Source organism: Nilaparvata lugens, chromosome 12, assembly GCF_014356525.2.
Source record: "Nilaparvata lugens isolate BPH chromosome 12, ASM1435652v1, whole genome shotgun sequence".
Classification (NCBI taxonomy): domain Eukaryota; kingdom Metazoa; phylum Arthropoda; class Insecta; order Hemiptera; family Delphacidae; genus Nilaparvata; species Nilaparvata lugens.
Window position 1 is genome coordinate 4,622,612 of NC_052515.1, and position 25,680 is coordinate 4,648,291.

At 35.5% G+C, this 25,680-nt stretch overlaps 1 protein-coding gene across 2 annotated transcripts; it reads right to left on the reverse strand.

The window, feature by feature from the left end:
- Positions 1-345: 345 nt before the first annotated feature.
- On the reverse strand, positions 346-20,900 carry LOC111054569 (heart- and neural crest derivatives-expressed protein 2). Of its 2 annotated transcripts, none has more exons than XM_039438742.1 (5): positions 19,603-20,900; positions 13,795-14,075; positions 11,196-11,420; positions 7,547-7,771; positions 346-2,732 (listed from the first exon to the last, which is right to left on the reverse strand). In XM_039438742.1, exons 1-5 carry the CDS (start codon positions 19,742-19,744, stop codon positions 2,676-2,678), a joined length of 930 nt encoding a protein of 309 aa, XP_039294676.1. In that variant the 5' UTR covers positions 19,745-20,900; the 3' UTR covers positions 346-2,675. The 2 variants fall into 2 exon arrangements, with proteins under 2 accessions (XP_039294676.1, XP_039294675.1); XM_039438741.1 differs by having other exon boundaries at positions 7,547-7,786.
- Positions 20,901-25,680: the final 4,780 nt, after the last annotated feature.

A 25,680-nucleotide genomic window follows, 5' to 3' on the forward strand; every position in this document is an offset into this window, starting at 1 on the left:
AGTAGTTGAGCACAGAATGCTGATAGTTTGATGTGTTTTTCACTGCAGAACGCAAAATAAGTAACTGAACTTTGAAATTTTGTTGGGGAGTCCCTAAAACCCCTAAAGTAAGGCCCGCCGCAAAGTAGACCCACGAAAAGCAACCCACGCCGTGGGATGTTTTGTAAACCATTGCTAGGCTTCTCCAGACATCTGTGTAATACATGCAATGAATAGTCCACTTGTCAGCTGATTGATTATGAATAATTCTATAGCAATGGTTTACAAAACATCCCATGGCGTGGGCTGCTTTTCGTGGATTAGCGTGGGTTTACTTTGCGGCGGGCCTAAAACCCCCAAAACTCTCTATTCAATGGTTCAAGGTATAAAAAAATCAGAATGATGTTTGTGACAATATTGTAATATACGATTTTATATTCAGAGTCTCTTACATTTTATATCAACAGTAACTTATATTATACAAACTACTACAGTGCTTTTTACAGAAAAAATCAGTTTCCTAGTCTTTGGTCTACGATGCCATTCAATCTTGACTCGATTGCTCTTTGGAAACTCTTTCGCAAATCATAAAAGTACTTAATAATACATAGTGTAGAATTATTACAATTTTCTCTTTTAATGGTGCAAAAAATTTGGTAAGAACATTACTCTCTTTGGTGATAACTAGAGCTAAGAGTGAATTAAAAGAAAATCTGTTTTTACAATTTTATATCATTCACTGATATCATGGAGGAAAGAATCATAGTGTACTTCCATTATTCCATGACTGATATAGAATAATCAATATTTTTATGAAGGCAATAACCAATAATGACTTTAAAGTCCTCGCATGTGCTATAATTTTTACAAGTTTTGGTACACAATTTTTTATATACAAATTAAATTGATTGTAATACGATATACAATACTTAGGGCCGTTTGCACAGTCAAAGTTTAAACTCGATTTAATCAGCTGGTGGCTTGAACTCAAAATGAAACACATTATAACAAACTAGACTTGATACGGATTTAATCCAGTTTAAAATGAAATTTAGTTTAAACTGTCACTGTGCAAACGGCCCTTAGTGTATTGTTATACGATAACAGCAATTTTTTGGCAACTCCAAGACTTGAAATTTTTCAAAATTAATTACAATAATAGGTGGATTATTCACATGAAAGTGATACAATTCCAAAGGACTACAACTCCAGCATTCCTCGTTTATACAACAATATTTTTCAGATAATGTTTAAGGGCCAGACCATATTAGGCGTTTTTTCAGGCGACAACTCAATCGGCCAGTCGGAGAGCTTCCTGCCCTGCCAGTCTAGAAACGTTATCTGGAAATACTCCTGAAAAAACGCTTAATATACCCTTACTAAACCCTTAGTAATCGCTTACACCTCCTTACTGATATATTTATATCTTGACAAAGTTATATGGAACCCTTTTCAAGATGCAAAACTCATAAACTCATTATTTTTGAAGCTATTTACATATTTTGTTGATATTCAATCAACTACCAAACATGTTTATTAGTGCTTAGGCCTATTTCAAGTACTTTTTGTGTAGTTGAGAAGTTGATATTGTGGTAATTATTCATATTGAATGAAAAAGACTAAGAAATTTTTTGGTTTTTTGAAGGTTTTTGACAAGAAGGTTTTTTGACAATTTCTTAGTCTTTTTCATTCACTATTTCAAGTAGCCTATATCATATTGTACATTATTATCATGGACACAATAGATTGATCGAAGTTCTGAAGTAGGCCTATTTTATTAATTCATACATGACTATGAAAATGCATGTAAAACACATGAATAACTATAAATAATATAGTGCTTATATAGTATCTTACTCATAGTACGTACTACATTTATTCTATAAATAAAAATAGAAATCTGAGTCCCCTTTTTAAGTTAATTTTGTCGCGACATATTTCGGCTATATTATTTATTTATTTATCATTTTGAAATTGAAATTGTAATTTATTTGCCAAATAATTTTACAGACATAAATCTACAATCACAAAATAATAAAGTTAACAAAAGTACAAAATTTTAGAAGTATACAGTACAATAATAAAATTAACAATATTATAAGTAAATAAATTTATATAAAAAGGCACTACTGGCATAAGTGGAACTTGTTCGCCAGCAGTGAGTGCGATTGAAAAATACAAATATTACAATATTAATCAAGACTAAAAGTGGATATATACTATAATACCCATCGTACAGAATCAAGAAAAACGTACTATAACAGACGGATTATACACTATGTTCTTAAGTTATTACAAAATTATCATTTCATACACTTATCTTGAAATAAACTCTAGCTTTTACCCACTCTTCTATTTCACTACTTAGTTTTCTTGTAGATTATATGTAGATATTATGTGTGATTTACAATCAACTTAAGGACAAAGAAACAGACTACAACAGTCCAAAACTTCTTTTCATCCCAATTTCATAAAAACAACATTATGCCAACAACTGTTTTTATTATGCCGTTCAAGTATGCATTATCAAGTCTTGATAATGGAACTCAGATTTATAAATTTATTTATATACATTTATTCTTTTTAGTAACTGTAGTAGGTACTAGAAAATACTCATTGATATATTCGAATTTATTCGTATTCAAAGAATCGATAGAAAACAGTCGCCGGGCGAAGTGAGGCTCATCTCTTCAATTCTAAAGCCCACACATGTTGGGGCCATCCGGTTCTCCTTTCGATTTGCGCACTCCTTGCTGCAAATAAAAGACAAATATTATTTTCTTAACAATGAGAAATAATTGGTGAAAGATAGAAGGAAGAAGAGACATTATTTTTTACTCCGTACAAAATTACTTCTGACTTGGGAGGGACATGCGCAGCAGAGAAGGCATACAGAGGTAGGGATACAACAGCGGTGAAGTTGCCGTTCTGAACCGGCCAGCGTTCTATAGTTTCTAGTGAGTATTCAGGCGCCCATGTTAAACTTACGGAGTTTCCTGTCTGAAGCCTTCAGTGGACTGACTCTAATCGACAAATTGGTTTTCTGCCTTCTCTGAAGGCAGAGTCTCTCTGAAAGCCTTCAGTCGACTGACTCTAATCGACAAATTGGCAACTGCGCTTCTACCTATGACTCTATCCATCACAGTAATTGGCTGATCTCCCTCCATTTCTCTGCGCCGCAAATTCCTCCAAGTCAAAAGTTATTTTGTACGGAGTATAGATACATCATGAAACTCTGAGCTACCTTCTCTGCCACACTCTACCTTCACCGTTCCAAAAATATTGGGAATATGTAGCCTAATTCTTCATTTATTCATACAATAAGTACATTCTCAAAATGATAGGAAGAGGAAAAATAAGGTAACCTTGTGCTATTCCTCTTCGGAAATTGGATAACACATAGTCCGAAATAGGTCAAGTCTTGTAGTTCTTCAATTCACAAAATTTTCAGTCCTCAAGTATTTTCACAAAGTGGATTTTCAAATTTAGATGCTTCAAAACTAAACATAGAAGGAATATTTCCACATTATTATAACTAAAATAGTAAATATTCACATATTCTTCACTTCAGGGATTAGGTTTATTAATTAACCTGTTCCGGTACCCATCTCTTTCTTGGCCTCCCTACATCTCTTTTTCCAGTAGGTCTATTAGCTTTGTACTTCAATGGGCATTCTTCCAGGTGACATTTTATCCAAATGACTGCACCAGTTGCGTCTATTTTGAATAATTCTTTCATGCAGAGGAGCAACCAATAAAACCTGTCTTATATCAGCATTTCTGATTCTATCAACTCTAGTGCAGCCAAATACACTCCTTAGAAACCTCATTTCTGCAGCTTGAATTCGACTGTCCATTCTACGTGTGTGAATCCAATTCTCACTTCCATATAGGAGAGTCGGAACTGCAATATGATTATAGAACTTTATTCTGGTTTCTTGTCTTGTTTTATTCTTGAGATTTCTATGTATAGTGCCACATATTTTCTGAAACTTTGAAATTTTATTGTATACATCAATAGCTGTATCATAATTATGTTACATCATTACCAAGATAGTTGAAATTTTTCACTTGTTCTATTAATTTTCCGTTCAATTCTATTTTGGTTCTGATTGGATATTTTCCTTTGAATGTCATGGATTTGGTTTTTATAACTGATATTCTCAAATTAAAAATATAATTTAGAAGAATTACCGAAAAACAAACTTAATTCTTAATTGCTTGCGAATTTATTTTAATGACAAATAAATCTCTCAGGATCAAAACATGGTGGAGCGGCGAAGGTAGAGTGTAGCTGAGAAGGTAGCTGAGAGTGTTGAAAAGTAATGCATGTATTCAAATGTGTCAGAACGTATTGGAGCGGCGAAGGTAGAGTAGAAGGTAAAAGGAAGCGGAGACATTTAGATACATGCATTATTTAAGCACTCTCAGCTTCGCCGCTCAACTTTAAATTTTCACCATGAAATAAATAATCTAGAAATAACAGAAACAGAATTAACAGTAGGCAATCCCTTCTCTGTTGTTCTAACCCTTATAAAATCGCTACTAAATAGTCTGAAAATTTTCGCAGTGTTGGCCCAATAACCAATATTGGGAACACGCACTATGATTTTTAATTTAGCTTGCATGTTATGACGAGGGCTTGCCTATACAGTAGTTATAGTTTCAACCCCCGACTTCTAGAGAGCATCCTCAATAAAGATATCTCTATCACAGTCTGAATATAAGGGAGAAATAATGACAGATGTTTTGAGAAGGGGTGCCAAGTAGTTGAGAGAAAAGTAGCGAGTTAGAAAAGGAGGGGATGTGAAGCTATGAATAGGGGAGTGGTTGAGAGAGAAGGAGGGAATGAGAAGTTATGAAGAGGGGAGTAGTCAAGAGAGGGACGGAGTTCTTCTTCTACTTCTTCCTCCTCTTCTTCTTCTTCTTCTTCTTCTTCTTCTTCTAGTTGATAGTTGTTATACCATAGAGGAAAGAATACTAGAGAAAGAGAGATAGATAGAGAAAGGATATTCCTTTGCCTCTGGTTAAACTGTAGTGAAGTCCACTGTCAGTATTCCTTATAGATAACATCAATGCTCCCCATTCAAACAATGCTGACAGTTTGAAGTTTTTCAGATGAACTCTGGTGTCACTAACAGTCAATATCAATGAAATTACTGCTAACCAAGTTTTATTGACTCACCACAATGACAGTTGACCAAAATTGTACAACGAAACACTTCTAGTGTGATTGCATAATACTCTTTGGTGTGTTTGGGGTGTTGGATAATCTTTTTAAGATGCATTTTCTACCATAGACTGTTCTAGATAAAGGTTGCGTAGTAATATTTGGTGGGTTTGGGGTGTTGGATAGTCTTTTAAAGATATTAGAGATTAATCTAATCTAGAGACTGATCTAATACTCTCTATTGGAGATTGATCCTTATTTTTGCAGTAAAGATTATGACACCCTTTCCCATTACGAATATTAAGAGTGGTCTCTAATAGGGTTATTTATATCTCTCACACGTGACATGGTAATTGAGTGGGTATCGAACTGATAAATAATTGAATTATTATGGTATTTCATGGTCTATTAATTCATACTGTGGTCAAAACCATCATTGATAATCTGATCACAAATTTTATAGATTGAACTGAAGTTCTAAGAAGCCTATTTACAGAATATGAGTTCTCAATCTTTGGATTCAAATCACAATTTGAATTAAATCACATTCCTTTATCTATTCACAATTTGCTGGCTTATTATTAATCATGTATTTCATCCCACGATCACAGTATCAAATTAATGATTGGGAGAGAATCAACAGGATAAACCCAAAATTGTTTCTCTCCTTAATTTTGATAGTAATAGTTCATGCATTGAGCATTAATATTATCTTATGGAAAAAGGGTCAACTCACACTTACGAGACTCAGGTCGACAAGAGACTCGACTCTAGTCGAGAGCATGTGTTTTCAAATGGTGGCACTCAGACCAGTCGATTCTAGTCTCCGCGACTGTCACCATTTGAAAACACATGCTCTCGACTAGAGTCGAGTCTCTTCTCGACCTGAGTCGCGTAGGTGTGTTGAGTTGAGCCATTGTCTCTATAAATGACAATAAACTTTATAATTTTTCAATGTATTTCACAAAGTATCAAAACTATGATCAGAATCAATAATGAGTGCAATTGGAAATTACGATAGTATTGAATTGTAATGTAACTAGTCGGAATTTGAGTAAATAATTATTGTTTATTCACAGAAAATGATATGAAATAATGTAACTATTTTCCATAAATTCACAACCGGAAGAGGTGACGTTTAGGAACACGTATTGTTGAACAAGCGTACCGAGTCCATATTTTCGAATTGAGGATGGAGTCGATGAAGTAGCCCTACAGAAATTAATGAAAATAGTAATTCACATCACCCAGTTTCGGCCAATCATCAAAAGATGTCCAAAATAGTTTATTCAATTAGTGTTAGTGTATTCAAATATTTATTCATTCAATCATTCAGAAAAATAAAACTTACAGAAAAGTACCACAGGCTAATTTACGCCCAAAACGGTTCCAATTCTAATTTAATATCGGGGAGCGAGCTTCGCTCTGGAGTACAAAAGCATAAAAAATTTATTACGAAAGAAGATATTATTATAACATTCATACAGAGATCTTCTATCTAATAATAGTAAATAGAGACATAGCCACCAATCTTGAAATCCTCCATATCTCACAAAAAAGCAGAAACCTCAATGTATTGGAACAATACGAAATTTACAACCACACAAAACAGTTTCCCCAACAGTCTCCTAAATGATCAAAAAATAATCCCACAGTCTGATGATGACCAACAACAGGTCGAAACGATCGTCACTACAAAAGTAAGTGCATTTCACTCCAAAAGTGTTTTTTTAAATTCAAGTTTAGTAAATTGAGATTAATTCCCAGAGGAATGCAAAAATTTCCCTCATAAAGGCCCAGTTGCACAAAAGCCGGTTAAATTTTAATCCTGATTAACTTCACGTGAACCAAATCAGAGAAGACCATTTCAAAAAGATGGATCTACTGGAATTAATCAGGAATGAAAATAATCCTGCTTTTTCGCAACCGGCACTAAGTACCTGATTGAATGATTACAAAAGTTCAACAGATGAGTCATAATTTTAACACAGTCCTACACACATGAACTCGCTCACTCACTTAATTACCAACAGACGACGAAATAATAATTATTATCAGCTGTTTTTCCAAGGATGAATAATAATTATCATTTTAATGTCCTTCAGCGAGTTTTCCCAGGGATGAGACCTAGTGCAATCAAATCTTTATATTATAAACCTACTATGTTCTGAATTTCGTGAGAATCGTTAGAGCCGTTTTCGAGATCCGGTGAATTACAAACATATAAACGTCTAAACATCCAAACATCTAAACATATAAACAGATGTTGCTCGTTTAATAGTATAGGATACAACAGTCCAAATGTGGCTAGAGGTTATGTGTGTTACTTCAGAATTCTTCAATTACAAATATGTCCAATTTAGTTCTACAGAAATAAATATAAAATTATGTCTTTACCTGATTGGTGGCCCTAATTTGTGGCGCGCTGTGTCTGCGTGAGGAGTGAGCACTGAGATCTGCCTTGAAGCCCTCGCCGACCACGGAGACATCCCCTTGCAGCACCTGCATCAGGTAGGCAATGTAGGAGGTCGCCAGGCGTAGGGTCTTGATCTTGCTGAGCTTGGTGTCGGCTGGCACGTTTGGAATACACTCACGCAGATCCGAAAACGCGTTGTTTATACTCTGCAAAGAGGCAAGCTACACACTGTCAGCATTCCTTGGAATAAAATCACTTCATTACATTTATTTATTTCACACTGTCAGCATTCCTTGGAATAAAATCACTTCATTACATTTATTTATTTCACACTGTCAGCATTCCTTGGAATAAAATCACTTCATTACATTTATTTATTTCACACTGTCAGCATTCCTTGGAATAAAATCACTTCATTACATTTATTATTTCACACTGTCAGCATTCCTTGGAATAAAATCACTTCATTACATTTATTTATCATATATTTATTCAGAAACACAACAATGTCTAGAAAAGTACCACAGAGTTATGCCCGGTCTACACGACAACGATATTAGCACAAACCTGCCTAAGTTTGCTTCGTGTAGACGGGAGATCGTTGTAAATTTCTGAGGTTTGAAGGTGTGTGCTTTCTTTGATCAATCTCAGCCAAATTTGCGTCAATTTTTCTAGGAAACGATTATATCTCATCTATCCATCAAAACCTAAATCGCTTCAAAATGAAGATAGAGAATTCGCGATTTCAGATTCGGATTCAGCACCCTCAAATTGAATAGACTTAGAACGTTGTCAAAAATCCACTTTAATTAAACAAAAATTAATATTTTACAGGAGCATGCTTTCGTGTGTGCTCACACATCATCAGCTGTTATTGAATTAAATTGGAATTATGTTATTAAATTAGCTTTATTCAATTAAAGTGGATTTTTGACAACGTTCTAAGTCTATTCAATTATGGAAAAGTTCCACAACATCAACATTCACACTACACCTTCAAATTGAATATGTGTGAGGTCAATTCTCAAAAATACGGAAGATTTTTTAATGAATGGTAATAATTATCTTGATTATTATTATTGAGGAGAAGGAGGAGAAGTGGGAGGAGGAGGAGGAGGAGGAGGAGGAGGAGGTGTTATAATGTTATATTATTATTTGAATTCCGCATTGTTGAGATATTGAGGTTCTGAATTATTTCAAACCAAGCTTACAAAAAAAGGGCAATTTAGGCTACTGCTCATGCGCTGCGGCTAGGCGAGAGTTAATAATAAACAGCTGTGCAGCCCATTTAATATCATCAGCTGGCTTCATTATTACTTCTTCTTTTACTTGAAGTAAATTCTTCTTCTCCTTCTTCCGCATTCAAATCATCATTCAACAATGCTCAACAATATAACTCTCTACAGGTGTAGAAACTCAGTCGGCAGTGATTTTGAAATTTTCAAATGTGCCGCCAAGCGCCGTTACCATGGCAACCGGTAAACGACACGCGGCAGCCATTAACCGTCTACCGGCCGGCAGGTAGGCACGTCGCCTGTCATAACTTGTCAAATTCTGACGGTCACCTCTGCCTTTGTTTTGAATCAGTCGTGTCGCGAATTTCAAGTGGAACTGACCTCTATGTCGCCGCTCTCGTTAATTTTGCAGTTGTAACGAATATTTCCGGTATCTGGAGGCACGTTAATGGATCCGGATGTTAATGTGAGTACCTATTGTATTTCTAATTTAAATAGTAATTTTCAATTGTTACCCAAATTATAACAATGAACTCCGAAAATCTAACCTATTTTACTCACAAAAGATATAATATCGGGGCACCGAGTTTCGCTCTGGAATACAGTAGCATAGTTTATATTTATTTATTGATACACAGAATACAATTCTTAAAAATGATTGGAGAAGGACCAACAGGCACAGCCCAAAACTGTAACTTCCCCGAATTTTTATTTATTATCCATAGTTCGCAAAGTACGGTAGGTTATGTTCCATACACTTTTGAATTCAGTTCCAATTTTCAGTCCAAACATTTGAAAACAGAAAAGTTTGAATTTAGATTGTTTATTACAAACCAAATTGAATATCAAAATAACACTCACTAATCACTTAAAACTGTAAGATAATTATTAACTTTAATTGTTACTATGTTTGCTAACAATATTTATTAATTGACCGAGCGAAGTGAGGTCTAAGATTCAAGTCGACGGTTTGGCATTTCTCTTAATGTTTAAATGTTTATATGTTGCGCATTATATATCAAACGCGGTAAGAGATTTTCATGAAATTTGACAGGTATGTTACTTTTTTAATTGCGCGTCGACGTATATACAAGATTTTTGGAAATTTTGCATTTCAAGGATAATATAAAAGGAAAAGGAGCCTTCTTCATATTAGAGTAAAAATCAGACTATAGAATTATTAATCATAAATCAGCTGACAAGTAATTACACAGATGTGTGGAGAAGCCAGTCTATTTCTGTATTTCCATAAGGTCTATAGTCTCAATCAGGTACTTGTGGATGAGAATACTGCGTGAGGTCTACTGTTCACAGAACTACTAGTATAAAAAAATGAATTTTGAATAAAATCATATCGTTAGCTATGTCAACATATCAGATATTATGTTGATCATGTCGATTAATTTCTTGCCACATTAATATTTCTTCGGAAATCAGCGGATTAAATGCAATATAGTTCAACAGCTGAACATAATTCTGTCTCACTCCCACACAAGCACTCGCATAATCCATTTTATCGACAGATGACGAGATTGTCAGCTGTTTTTTTTTTTTTTTTTAAGGATGAATTATCCTTTTTGACCGAGCGAAGTGAAGTCTAAGATTCAAGTCGACGGTTTTGCATTTCTCTTAATGTTTATATGTTGCGTATTTACAGTGAAACGCAGCAATAGATTTTCATGAAATTGGACAGGCATGTTCCTTTTTGAATTTCCCATCGACGTATATATAAGGTTTTTTAGAATTTTGCATTTTAAGGATAATACAAAAGGAAAAGGAGTTTCCTTCGAACACCAATATTACCCGTAGAAATCAGACTATAGAAAATTATTCATCATAAATCAGCTGTCTAGTGGACTATAATACTACCCGTTCAAAAATATCGAACACCTTAAAATTGTATCTTTCCATCGAAAGCAGTTGTCTACTAACTTTGTCTTCCATAAGCTGAGGCCATGATTCTAGTTTAGGTTATTGATAGAAAACAATTTTTTTTTACATTTTTCTTTTTAATCTGATGATTAAAATTGCAACAAATATTATTGAAAAGAAATTGATTTCTAAAATCATGAAAAGTGAGAAATGAAGTTTGTAGGAAATCAGCATTATGGTAGTTTATTTTGTTGATAAATGAGTGCGAGATCTACTGTTCTCAGAACTACTAGTAATATCCTTCAGCGAGTTTTCCTAGGGATGAGACCTAGTGGCATCGAATTCTTATATCACAAACCTACTATGTCCCAAATTTCGTGAGAATCGTTAGAGCCGTTTTCGAAATCCGGTGACATACAGACATATAAACATATATTTTAACAGAAATTTCTCGTTTAATAGTGTAGGATATTAAAAAACTATTTTCAAACTTTTACGATTTTTAATATATATTTTAACATACCTGTGTTCTCCGCCTCTCCTTCTTATTGGCCGTGTTGCGTCTTTTCACTACTCTTATGACAGGCACCTCGTTGCCCCCTGGCACCCCCAGGCCCCCCAGCATTCCCCCAGGGGGTGCCAAGGGGTCACCGTAGACCAGGGGCCCCCCTGCACCCTCGCACAGATCGCCGCTGCTATTGGCTGACGAGTCGGCGGGCGAAGCGCCCGTGCAACGACCGAAAACCACCTGTTGGAATTGATAAGTTGGTGAAAAATTCAGACAAAGCTTTGATATTAATTTACAATACAGATCATTGAGAAATAACACAGGGACTTCTATGAGATGCCTCGTTTAATATTATAAGATAATATCGGGGGACCGAGCTTCGCTCTGGAGTCTAAAAGCATAGAAAATTCGTAAAGAAAGATTGAATTTATAGTTTACATTTATTTATTCTTTTTCTAGTGGTACAATTATTTTCACAGTTATATGAGGAGGCGCAACAGGCTTATGCCCAAAACTGTCACTCTTAAAATTAAATATCGGGGGACCGAGCTTTGCTCTGGAGTCTAAAAGCATAGAAAATTTGCAACGAAAGATTGAATTTATAGTTTATATTTATTTATTCATTTTTCCAGTCGTACAATTATTTTCACAGTTATATGAGGAGGCACAACAGGCTCATGCCCAAAACTGTCACTTTTAAAATTATATATCGGGGGACCGAGCTTTCCTCTCGAGTCTAAAAGCATAGAAAATTTACAACGAAAGATTGAATTTATAGTTTATATTTATTTATTCATTTTCTCAGTCGAACAGTTATTTTTACAGTTATATGAGGAGGCACAACAAGCTTATACCCAAAACTGTCCCTTTTGAAATTATTTTATACTACAGTCCAAATCAAAATCTAGGTTAAGCTACTATCACTCATCAAAATAGCAATTTATTCACACTTACAAAAAACAAACACATCATCAATATTACAAATAGATATACTATGAATTCGATTTAGAATGACATAGGTATTATGTTTGTTACAATAATTGTTAATATAATATGGTACTATTCTACACTAACAGCTTCTAGTTACAATATTTGGACTTCCTGAAGTAAACATGTTTTCTAAAAGAAAAAGATAAATAAACAAAAATAAGTTTTTCTTGCTACATTATTCTTCTCGTGAGATCAGCTGAGGAATAACCCGCCATGCACTCACTCACTCACTTCCATTACAGTTTTGACAGACGACAAAATTTCCAGCTGTATTTCCAAGGACGTATTAAATTTATCCTTCAACGAGTTATCTAAGGGTTGAGACCTAGTGCAATCGAATTTTCATATCATAAACCTACTTTGTTCCAAATTTCGTGAGAATCGTTAGAGCCGTTTTCGAAATCCGGTCACATACAGAAATAAAAACATCTAAATATAAACAGTAATTGCTCGTTTATAGTATAGGATTATGCATGTTTTCTAAAAATGTGAGTATAAAAAGGGTTCCTGTATGGAGTTTCAATAGTAAATTGAGATCAATTATAAATTGAAAAGTCATGATATTTATAGAAACTAAAATCAAAGTTCAGGTATTAAATCAATCACTTTGACTGAGAGTAAAAGTTCGATTATAAGCATTAATAATAGATAACTTCTCCACTAGTGAAAGGTCAAACTGCTGTTTATTGGAGATGTAATCAAGTTTAAAGTGTACGAGATCAGTGAAATTAATTGATGAATAATATTATTTATTAAACGAAAATCCCAATTAATTTTGAAAATTCCATCTGTAGAAATTAATTGAGTTATTGGATATCAAACTCTGTTCTCGCCTGTATGATCTACTAGAAAATCCTTCTGCACATTGCTCTAATACTGCGATAGGCCACTATAATATCATGATAACTTGAAACATTGAAAATAAACTATGAAAAATTCGAATTATAGGCTACTTGAGGCTGTAGTAGTTGCCGAAATATACTAAAATATGTAAGTTTCCAAGGGCAGGTTTCCGAGCTCTGAATCTATAAGTTCTAGACTTACAGAGTCTAGGACTAAAATACTGTAAGCCCTATAATCTAAATCGTTTTTCTGAGTCACAAATCCATCTTCGAAACTCCAGGATCTATCAAATCCTGGACCTATTTTGAGTCCAGGACTTGAAGCAGTAAACATGAGGATGGCTTTCTAAATTAACTGTATGGGCCGGTTTCCGAGCTTGGGATTTGGCTAAGTTCTAGACTTTAAACAGCTGGAGTAAGAAAATTTGCTTTCCGAAACGGGGCGTAGTCGTAGTCATTGTCAAAGTCACGTTTGAATTGAATTTTCAAAAACTAGAAAATTAAACACAAAATAAAATAAAGTAAAGTTTCAGCTATTTTGAATTATTTAGAAATGTTTAATTTCGTCAAGGAAAAATGTTTCCAATTATAGAAATGAGAAAATAAAAGCTTCGACTACTGTTATAAAAACTGCGACTACGCCCCGTTTTGGAAAGCTAATTTTCTGACTCTAGCTGTTTAAAGACTAGAACTTAGCTAAATCCTGAGCTCGGAAACTTGCCCTATATATTTTTAGTAGAGTTTGGTTATAATATTATGTAGAAATTAATAACTTTGTTCACCTCATGTACATAGCCAGTAGAGTGTGGAGGCGGCGAAACTTTCAGGTCTTCGTTGGCATAGCATGTCCTATTGCCGCCTCCAGAGTCTAGGCTGAGATAGACGCTGCCTTCCGCGCCGCCCCCACAGTAGTAGGCCTGGCTGTCGTCTGCCGGGTAACCGCCTCCAGGGGGCAGGGGACTTCCCCAGTAGGCCCCCACACGGGTTTCACTGGATTCCGGCCCCACCGGGGCACGATATACGCCCCCTTTCGTTTCATCGTCCACGTCTGGCTCGATGAAGTCTGAAGCAGAATAACAAGAAGATCCTTATTGAATTATGGCAATAGAAATCAAGATAATTATAATAGAGGAAACGATTGGTTTATACACGTACGGGATAGGAAATTCACGAATGACGAATCATCACGTCTCAACTACTGGACTGATTTACTTGAAATTTTGCATATAGATTCTAAACCTTCCGGCAGGCAGTCGCGCTGTTGTAAAAAGTACTACAGTGTCAGTTTTTTTGCTGCACAAAACTATTGGATGGGGTGGTGTCAGTGAATGAGTCACCTATGCATTCCAAAACTTTCTCCCCATCACTCCACTGAGTTGTAGTTTCAACCGAGCAATGGTTCAGTCTTTAGGTGCCATTTAGTCGCGACAGTGCATAAGTCGCACTATGCATAAGATAGGGAAAGACTGTATACGGGGACTGTAAACGAACCAATATCACAGAATTGATGGCTTTGCTTGGTGTACCTTATTGGGCTATGAAATGTTAATCATACAAATGTTCATAGGCGTGAAATAATCCAAGAAGATGAAAAAAAATTATACAATTAATTAATATGTTTTGACAGTAAACAGAGTACATAACACAAAATTGGATGTTGTAAAAAGTAAAACACGCGACTGCTCGTGTGATTGAGTAGGGCGCGACTACCGGAAGGTTAATTTATCGAGGATGGTTATAGGCCTATATTTATTTATTTATTTATTCATTTATTTATTATTCCTTGAAAAAGCATTACAATAATTCACAATTTAGAAATATAACAACAAAATGAATCAATAGGAAATACAAATAAACATAAGGAACTACTTCCCCAAAAGAGCAAGCTCGAGCTTGGGGAAGGAGCAGCCGTACTTTGACTACTTACTTATTATTAATTAACATACAGTATATACATTAACAACTAAAATCAAATCCTTTCAATAAACAAGATAAATCAGTGATGCTATAATAGATCATATATTACATACAATATGTGTTAGAATGCAACAAAATTTGTAAATTATAAATAAGACCTGATATTGCCTAGCCCAGTGTATAACATGATATAAGATGTGGTACAAAATGAAATCTATTCAATTGGAATAATTACTATACTAATGTAATCCAGAAATTCTCGGCACTATCCCAGCCATGAGAGCTAACCAGATACTTTTTCAAATGTAGTCCAAAGTTTTTTGGACGAGTAAACCTCTCAAATTACTTGGAAGAATATTAAAAAATAATGGAGATAAATATATGAAGCTACGCTGACCAGCAGTAGTCAATAATCTAGGAACAGTAACCAGACCTGACTCCTCCCGTCTTGTAATAGCACAATCCGTTCTATTAATGAAATGAAAAAGTGATAGCTTCTTATAATATAATATGATGTGTTTCAGGTATATCTGTCTAATCGGTAGAACTGAAAATTCCAAAAAAGCCAATCTTGTTGAATACATTCTATTCTTTTTCAGAATAATTTTTAATATTAAATTTTGTATGTTTTTACTGGTTTTAGAACATTTGTATATGCACCACCCCAACCCACAATACCATATTGGAGCAATGACTGTGCCAGTGCATAATACACTATCTTCATGACTTTCATAGGCAAAACAGAACGTAATTTCACAAATAAATAAATAAGTTTTCTAGATCGTGTAGTAAGCTGCGACAAATGCTACCTTCCGTGCCGCCCCCACAGTAGTAGGCCTGGCTGTCGTCTGCCGGGTAACCCCCTCCAGGGGGCAGGGGACTTCCCCAGTAGGCCCCCACACGGGTTTCACTGGATTCCGGCCCCACCGGGGCACGATATACGCCCCCTTTCGTCTCATCGTCTACGTCTGGTTCGATGAAATCTGAAGCAGAATAATAAGAGGATCCTAATTAGAATTGAATTATGGTCATAGAAATCAAGATAATTACAATAGGGGAAACGATTGATTTATACACGTACGGGATAGGAAATTCACGAATGACGAATCAGCACGTCTCAACTACTTGACTGATTTACTTGAATTTTGCATAATATAGATTCTAAACCTTCCGGCAGGCAGTCGCGCTATTGTAAAAAGTACAACAGTGTCAGTTTTTTTGCTGCACAAAACTATTGGATGGGGTGGTGTCAGTGAATGAGTCATCTATGCATTCTAAAACTTTCTCCCCATCACTCCACTGAGTTGTAGTATCAACCGAGCAATGGTTCAGTCTTTAGGTGCCATTTAGTCGCCACAGTGCATAAGTCGCACTATGCATAAGATAGGGAAAGACTGTATACGGGGACTGTAAACGAACCAATATCACAGAATTGATGGCTTTGCTTGGTGTACCTTATTGGGCTATGAAATGTTAATCATGCAAATGTTCATAGGCGTAAAATAATCCAAGAAGGTGGAAAAAGTAATTATACAATTAATTAATATGTTTTGACAGTAAACAGAGTACATAACACAAAATTGGATGTTGTAAAAAGTACAACACGCGACTGCTCGTGTGATTGAGTAGGGCGCGACTACCGGAAGGTTAATTTATCGAGGATGGTTTTAGGCCTATATAGCATACATAAAGTATCTCTAGGTGCATTGCACTATATAATTATTCTCTATTGTAGTATAGACAGCTGTCACACTTCCAAAGGAAGTTTTGAGAGTCAATTATCGAACGACTAATGTCGATTAATGAACGAGCATAGGGAGTTTGTTCTAGAGCAGTGGGTTTGTAAGTATGTTCGTCGATAACGTTCGAATGCATTCATCAATCAAATTCACATTTTCAACAACACATATTCATACGGCCACCCCGTCTTTCGGAGGAGACGATAAGCCGTCGGTCCCGACTACCTAAAAAGTAGTCATCTCTCATCATCATGCCTCTCACTCATTACCCACGCACAAGCCTGAGAGCTTATGTGGGCATCACCCTCAGTATTATTATTAAACCTGAAAAATCAAATTTGTTGGACAATAAAATCAACTGACTCCTTTATTGTTAAAAAGGCGAGAAAGGGTTCGTACGGTACTTATTATTATTACTTATTATATTATATAATTTATGCTTCAGATAGAATAAATAATAAAAACGAGAGGAGAAAGTGATGTGGTACTCAGTCATCACAAAACTCAACCAATTTCGGATTATGTGTAACCTTATCCAAATTTGGGAGAGGAATAGCACAGGGTTACCTTATTTTTTCTCTCCCTATCATTTTGATAATGTACTTATTGTATCAATCAGTAATAAATCAATCATCCCAAAATTTCATATGGGAAAGGAATGTATTCCAACCGGTGATTTCAATAGAGTATCTGATACCAATGTACCTAGATACCTGTATTCTAGATACATTGGCTGATACGATATCGGCGGCATTTTGAATGAGCTCTCCAGGCTGGGGTGCTTACTAGTACCTGTATAATTAGATATCAAGTAAACCTCAACAGGAATTTACATCTCTTGAAAAATATATCGTTTGCATTAAAAACTGCAACCAAGTGCCATAAAGGAGTACCTACGTTTCTCAAATATAGTGATCAAGAAAGCTGTTCCAATTTGTTTTTATCTCTCGATTTCGTTCTGCTCGAACTGTTGACTCGCAAGTTTTCACTCTCAAGTTTAAAACATTGGCTTCAACAAACAGCCACTCTTTTTGTGAACTGACTTGAATAGAATATACCTAGTCCAATCAAACTTCAATAAAATACATTCCAATGAAACATCGATACGAATCAATGTTTTGATGGAGGGTCTGAAGATGTTCCTTAATTCGATTCGAATGTTGTTTCCAAATAATTCTATGAGTGGTGAGACTAATGTATAAAAAAAGGTTTGGTACAAGAACCGCCATTGCTGTGACGTTTGTATGAGCTGCCAATTATGGGATTGGCTTGTCTCGGCCAATTGGAGACGTTCACCTTATTAGGTCATTAATAAATATCCACCAATCATATCGCTTGCTCAATACTCGATTCTATGTATTCTGTCGTACCGTACTTTTGCCATCAATCTTTTAGAATGAATCAATCGTTGAGATCACCAGAGATCACAATCTGTCTACTCAATATTCCCAGTACAATTTCAATCTGTGATAGTTCAGAGATTGAAGAAATTACACAATATTAGAATAATTCAAACATCAAACTAGAAAACCATCCACGGGGAAAAGTTACTGTCACTGTAATATCGATATGCACTCATCAATTTGAAATGTGAGGAACAAATTGTTTTCAAAGGTGGGTTTTAGTTTATGCGTAAAGTTTCGACGGATATGGAGGAATTCTTTAGGCTCATATGGGAGTGTTCACACGTTCGCAGCCTCGAGTATTCGTATACTCGAGGAATACTCGAGTATTCCTCCGTACGAATAACGAAAGCCCACCTTCACTACCTTCATCTGTAGAACGTGATGAACTCAATGAAGTTGAGAGAGAATATATACATAAACATATTATACGCATTCAGAATAACCCAAACTAGAAACCTTTTCCAATAAATTGATAAATTCAAGGAAAAACTTGACAAATTTATAAAAAAGAAGAAATCTCATGGTATACCTTACGACAATAATTATTTTCTAAATTTCACTGTTACTTTAAGCCGACTACGTCGACTATTATCACTTGTACTTGCTTCCTACCATTGAAATTTGCAACACAAGTGCCCTACACCATGAGAGTCATCCTTAAGCTATATTTTCTCCTTGGTAGTGGGTCCATTGTATTGTAGCAGCAGAGTGACCCCATACCATGGAATTATACTCTTATGCTATCTTTTCTCCTTGATGCATTGTACTGTAGCTACAGCAGAGTAACAATATAATGTAGTGTAGTTATAGCCGAGCGGCTGGAGTAGCTACCGTCATCGCTTGGAAATTCCACCTTTACAGGGAAGTGTAAACCCTTGGAGAAAGAATTCCATTTTATGCTAGTTGAAAAATGAATATGATAAAAGACTATTAAATTGATAAATGGAAGTTTAAACACTTGAAAAAATTAATTTTTATTTTATTCCAGTTAATAGGAGAATAGGATAAAAAATGAATATTATATTCTTCTTCTTCTTCTCTAAGCGCTACAGTCCTGGGAGGACCTTGGCTTTCTCAACTATTTGCCTCCATTCATCTCGCACCACTACTTTTCGTCTCCAGCCTCTCACTGACATTGACGTCAGGTCGTTCTCAACATCTTCCAGCCATCGTCTCTCTTCCTTGTGCCCAGCATCCTGCCTTCAAGCATATGTTTCTGTATTCTATTGTCGCTCATTCTGTATACATGTCCAAGCCAGCTGATTCTCCTGGATTTGACAAAACGTAAAATATTGGCTCCTTGTAAAATTCTGTCAATTTCTTCATTGGATCTTATTTTTAATTCTTCATCGTAAAATACAGGCCCATATATTTTTCTAACAATTCTCCTTTCAAATATTTTGAGGGCATTGGCGTTAACGACGGAGAGTGTCCATGCTTCTGATCCATATGTGACAACGGGTCTATTATAACTGAATATTATATTGATAAATGGAATAAATGAATAAATAAATAGAATATAACTCACCTTCAACCGGCTGTCCACCGAAATAGGTTGGATAGTAAGCCGAGTTGTGACCAGCAAATTGCACGTAATATCCATTGTCGTTGCCACCTATGTTACCTAAATGGTGCTGTGGGGCACTCTCGAAACAAGTGGAAGAGTTCATGATTGTCGTTCACTGGATCAACCATCTATCGAAGTAGTCGAAATCGAAACTCGAAATTCAATTTTACAATCACTGAAGAAATTACATTACTTAAAGTTCCTTGAGAAGATTATCGGTTTGCAAAAATATTAACACAATTACTGTGAGGAGACTTATAGTAAGATTATATTGACATGATCAATGTTTTTCGTCACGTATCGTTGGATACGTGAAAAGCTTCGTGGAATGCTACGAAAAATTCTCGTATATATTATTATTATTCGATAATTTGATTGTATATACCTTGCAAAATCAATATTACATTAGTATAGTTGTTGTAACATTTTTTACAAGCTCTCTCAAGTTTCTTTTGACCAGATTTTTCACAGTATTTGCTTCTAGTCTTCAAGATAATTCACTTGCACCAAAAGAATCTGAAAGTCACTTGAAAATATTTGTCCAATCCTCACAGATTCCCGTAGATGTTTTCGAACGTTCTAGAATTCTTGCGATAGGTTTCTGTAGGATTCGACAATCACTTATATTATTTGATTGATTTATCACATTGATTGATTGAAAAAAATGGAGAATGCTGAAGAATAAATGAATGGTAAAGATGAAACTTGCAACTAGGCAATTTCTAGAATAAAGTATCACAATATTGGCATAGATTTGTTGAAATCTCAGGTGAATCAATGGATATCCTGTTTATCTTACACTGAGTATCGGAGTAACGATTCTTGTCTTATGTGTCCAAACTCATTACATATTTTTCAACTGGAAAAGTTAAAAGGATATTCAACCTGATTTAATAAAAGTTCAATCTTTTGAACACATGTAATAAAACTTTCTCATTTGAAATGAAATATTGAAGTAACTGGAATGTTCATCTCGTGCTCGTTAGAAACTATATGAATAACTTGAAACCAGTCTATTATTCAATTAGTAGTGGGAAACAACGTTCTATTAACTTTCATATTGATCTTGGATATAGGGAATCGAAGCACAAGATTATCCATATTATTCACACTAAGAAGCGATCTAGATTCTTTCAAGAGTTCGGAAATCGAAAAAACACTTTTTGAGAAATTTCACAATCGATCACGTAGAAAATACGAAATTTGGGAAAACTGACTTCTTGAAACTGTGATTGACTTCTGTGTGCGACAGAAGAACACTGAAGTCTCCGAAAATCTTTGAGATGAGATCTTTTCGGGGGTGGATTCCCCCATACTACCAGAGAAAGCTCCGCCCCTCGAGGTTCTCAGCCAATCAGAGCTCGTCTCCTTATCACTCAGCTTAACGCGCCGGCTCTAATGGATAAAGAAGACTGTGGGGATAGAAAAGGATAGATAGTGGAAGAGTGGAAAGGAAGGAATGGAGATGACGTTGGAAAAGGAAGGAGAATGGAAGAGTAGAGTATTAGAGTGAAAGAGGATGGGGAAGGCATGGTGATGAAGTGGTAAGAGGAAGAAGAAAAGAGAGTTTCAATGATGTAGATACTTGAAAAAATGAAGAATAAAGAGGAGAGAGTCTTGAAGTGGAAAAGGACGGGGATAGAGAATCAAATTAACAAAAAATGTGAGGAATGGTGATAAAGCAAGAAGAGGTAGGAGAATAGGTGAGTAGTAAGGCAATGAGTGAGAGAGATGTATTTTTCGAGGAGGTTTAAAGAAAGTTTGAGTATGAGAAAAATGAAATGAAAGGGAAAAAATTGAAATGAAAAAATACTTTACTAGGCGGAACTAGGACTTCAAGTCCTCCCAACATTGAAGATAGAAAAAGGGAATAGAAAGATGGAAAAGCACGTTTTGACTTCAAGTGTGATGATGAAAAGGAATTAGAACGAATAGAAAAAGGAGAGATCAAGGAGAAAAAATAAGATAGTCAAAGAATATTGCTTGGAACTTTCCTCAATGAAGCTGTGATTAGGAAAAGATCACAATGTTTTTCAATGAACTACCATTTACAATAATTCAACAGATGCATTCAATACCAAACATTATAATAGCCTTATAATATCGAAATATGATGAAAATTTAAAATCAAGGACAGAGACTTAGATAGCAAATCATCTTGGGCACATTAAAATCGTATTCAGTTCAAGTTGTGGGTAGTTTTATTTCTCAGTGTTATTAGATTTTGAAGAAAACCACCGTTTACAGATGAAGAATTTCTGAAGTCCTCAAAGAGATTAGGACTATGTCCTATGAATGATGTTTAGTACTTGTGAATCATTCTGAACAATAAGGTAAAATTTAAATGTCCACCTAATTTCAAATGTAGGCCGATCAATAACTTGTGAGAATATTAGTAGAATACTATAGGCCAGGGGTCTCCAACCTTTTTCATCCAAGGGCCACATTGTTAACTCTTGTGAGGCTTAGAGGGCCAATAACAAGGGTGTACGTGGAATTTGACTTGTGGGGACACACACGACACGGGGGATTAGAGGGGTGTAAAATTATTATATTCCCATTAAAATAATATGAGGAGTTTTAAGTAGGTTTAATAAAAACACAGGAAGAAACATAGCAATTCATTTCGTTTTAATACAAAGTCCAAATTATTGAGTGTAAAAAGAACTTGACAATGCATGAATTTAGCAAGTTGAACAAAATAATAAGTTTTTTAAATAAATAATAAGTAATAAGACAACTTGACAATACACGAATTCACAAAAAGTTACCAAGCTAAAAGAGAATACTTATTTTTAGTGAGAAGATTGCATTTGTTTTGCACTTGAAATGTCCGCCCATTTAGACACAGATAGACAGTTTAGACAGTTCGCCCATTTAGACAGTTCGCGCGCACGTACACAGGGACATGTACAGTCCGTGCAGACAATTTGCTAATATCTCACAATGATTGATCGCTGCTTGTTTACAGCTAATTTTACACTTATTAAGAAATGGAGTGGCTTGTAAGAGAAGAGCACTGAACTCACAGTTGTTGTCAAAAATGTGTATAGATATATATTTTTAAAAAACTGTTGCAATAACTCTCGGCGGGCCGGACAAAATCCATCCGCGGGCCGTAGGTTGGAGAGCCCTGCTATAGGCACAAATTAATTATGTTCTTAGATTCAAACAAAAAAATCTGGTGTGGCGCACTCACACAACTTTCCTTGCCGTTATGAAAATTGATCACCTGACGCTAGTGTTCCCGCGCATCTCAAGTCTACTATTCAAAGATTTGAGCCAGCTGGTGACAGGGCAATAACGCTGGAGACACACATTAGGTCTGCTATCTCTTCATAGTGAATGATTTAATAGAATCAACAATAATTTGCAATTGAATAATCACATTTTCTCGAATTTAAAGCTTATTTTCAATTTTAGGTGAAAATGTTACTGAACACTAATTGTAGAGATTTTCATGCTCAATCTTTTCCACTTGGAATTTTTTGTTTAAATTGTATCTGAAGCCTGATAATTGGGAATCTATCTGCATTGATGGGGCGGAGCTCCTGAAATTTTCACAGATATGGGACTTGTGGCAGTTGATAGAGCTTATCGATGACTATTTTAAGTATGAGTTTGATCAAAATCGTTGGAGCCGTTTCCGAGAAAATCACGAAAAATCCTGTTTTTGACAACATTTTCGCCATTTTAGCCGCCATCTTGAATTGCATTTGATCGAAATTGTTCGTGTCGGATCCTTATAGTGGAAGGACCTTGAGTTCCAAATTTCAAGTCATTCCGTTAATTGGGAGATGAGATATCGTGTACACAGACGCACATACACTCATACACACACACACACATACAGACCAATACCCAAAAACCAGTTTTTGGACTCAGGGGACCTTGAAACGTATAGAAATTTAGAAATTGGGGTACCTTAATTTTTTTCGGAAAGCAATACTTTCCTTACCTATGGTAATAGGGCAAGGAAAGTAAAAAACTGTTGCAATAACTCTCGGCGGGCCGGAGGTTGGAGAGCCCTGCTATAGGCACAAATTAATTATGTTCTTAGATTCAAACAAAAAATCACAAACAAACGAAAAAATCACAATAAATTAATATTTCCACATAATATTTCAAATTATTGCTTGAATTCAACTGTCTCAACTTTCCCTCGAAGAAACAAACTACTTATTATCAAATAAATGATTATTATTAAACGAAAATTCAAACTGAATGCTGTAATTTTCATCTGTAATCAGGCTACAATGAGATTCACCTCTGTCAGCATTACTTATGAATAAACATCAATGCTTCCCATTCAAACAATGCTGACAGTTTGGACTGAATCTTTAAAACCGCCGTCTTCATAGGACGTATAGTTCGTATTCTTTACATCATGGATCATGAGATATGAGAACCGAAATTATTGAATGTAATATTTTATGTATGTAATATTTTGTATGTTGTATTCTTCACATCATGAGAAAAGAGAATATTTGATATAATATTTTATTCTCATTCAATACATTCTTACATTCCATACTCTCTGCATGAGAAGGGTTCCTTCCCTAGGATAACAATAGCTAGCTTTTGGCCAATAGAAAACCGTCTTAGCTCCGCCCCATGAACGCATGCTCAAAACATAATACAGTGATAACAGCTCAAAATATCGACTAGGGACTCCGCCACACTTTTATCCCTAATTCGATAAACCGCCCCTTAATTTAATATTGTACTGCGTATCCCTTTTACAGCTTCCCACATCCATTGTTATATTGCGTTTTACTTCTCTATTCTATTTTTCGTATTATTTTCCTCTCTCCATTCGGTTTATCTTATTCGTATTAAAAACTCTTATTCCTTCTTCTCTGGATATTCTGCCACTTTCTCTTGTTCAGCGCTTTTTCGTATCAACATCTCTTACTTCGACATTGATAAAAAAGTCTACATCATCTCCTCTACCTCGTTTTCCTCCTCCTTCACCCTCCTCACCTTTCTATTTTTCTCCTTCTCCTCCTCCTCCTCCTCCTCCTCCTCCTCTCCTCCTCCTTCTCCATCTCATCCTCCTCCTCCTCCTCCTGATCATCATCATCATCATCATCATCATCATTATCATCATCATCATCATCATATCCAATTTTCTTTCATCTTAAATTCTTCCCTCGTTTTCCTCCTCCTTCTCACCTTTCTATTCTCCTCCTTCTCCTCCTCCTTCTTCTCCTACTTCTCCTCCTCCTTCTTCTCCTCCTTATTCTCCTACTCCTCCTTCTCCTCATCATCATCATTATCACCCAATTTTCCTTTAATTCTCCCCTCTTAGCTCTTACCTATTGTTTCTCAAAACCTGCTCTTTTATTTTGTTTCCTCTGTTCGTTTGTCTCAGAATTTTCTATCACCTCGTTCACCCTCCTCACCATTCTATTTTCCTCCTTCTTCTTCTCCTCCTCCTCCTCCTACTCCTCCTCCTCATCACAATCATCATCACCCAATTTTCTTCCATATCCTCAAATTCCTCCCTCCTTGCTCTTATCTATTGTTTTTTAAAACCAGGTCTTTTATTTTGTTTCCTCTGTTCGGTTGTCTCAGAATTTTCTATCATCTCGTTCACACTTTTCTCCATCCATTCTTACTTTCATACTTTTGCCATTCATTTTTGATTCCATTATTCTCTCTCTAACCTTGTTCTTTTCTTCAATTTCCTTCGTTTTACTCATCCTCTCTCTTGATTATCCTTCTTCCTCATTATCTTTTTGTTCATTCGTATTCTTTTCTTCCTCACTCTTCCTTATTGCCTTGCCCTTTTTTCCTCTTCATCTTGATCTTTCCTTCTTTCTTTACCGTTATCTTCTCAGATTCCTCCTCAAACCTTTCTTTTTTCTTAAGATTTCATCAACTACCTCTCCTCTCTATTTTATTTTACCACATATGCTCCTCATCTTTCTTTTACCTCTCATTCTCCTCTTTCTTCTCCCTCTTCTTGCCTTTTTCTCTTGTCTCTTTCACGCCTTCCTCTTTTTTCATCTTAATGTATTAAATTTCCCCCAAGAA

Bases quoted from the DNA above. Each gene is read 5' to 3' on its own strand.
- LOC111054569 (XM_039438741.1), bottom strand. From the start codon at position 19,744: ATGAACTCTTCCACTTGTTTCGAGAGTGCCCCACAGCACCATTTAGGT. The intron at 14,076-19,602 runs GTGAGTTATATT...ATTCTGCTTCAG, and splicing joins CGGTGGACAGCCGGTTGAAG to ACTTCATCGAGCCAGACGTG. The intron at 2,733-7,546 runs GTAAAGACATAA...TTTTATTTGCAG, and splicing joins AAATTAGGGCCACCAATCAG to CAAGGAGTGCGCAAATCGAA.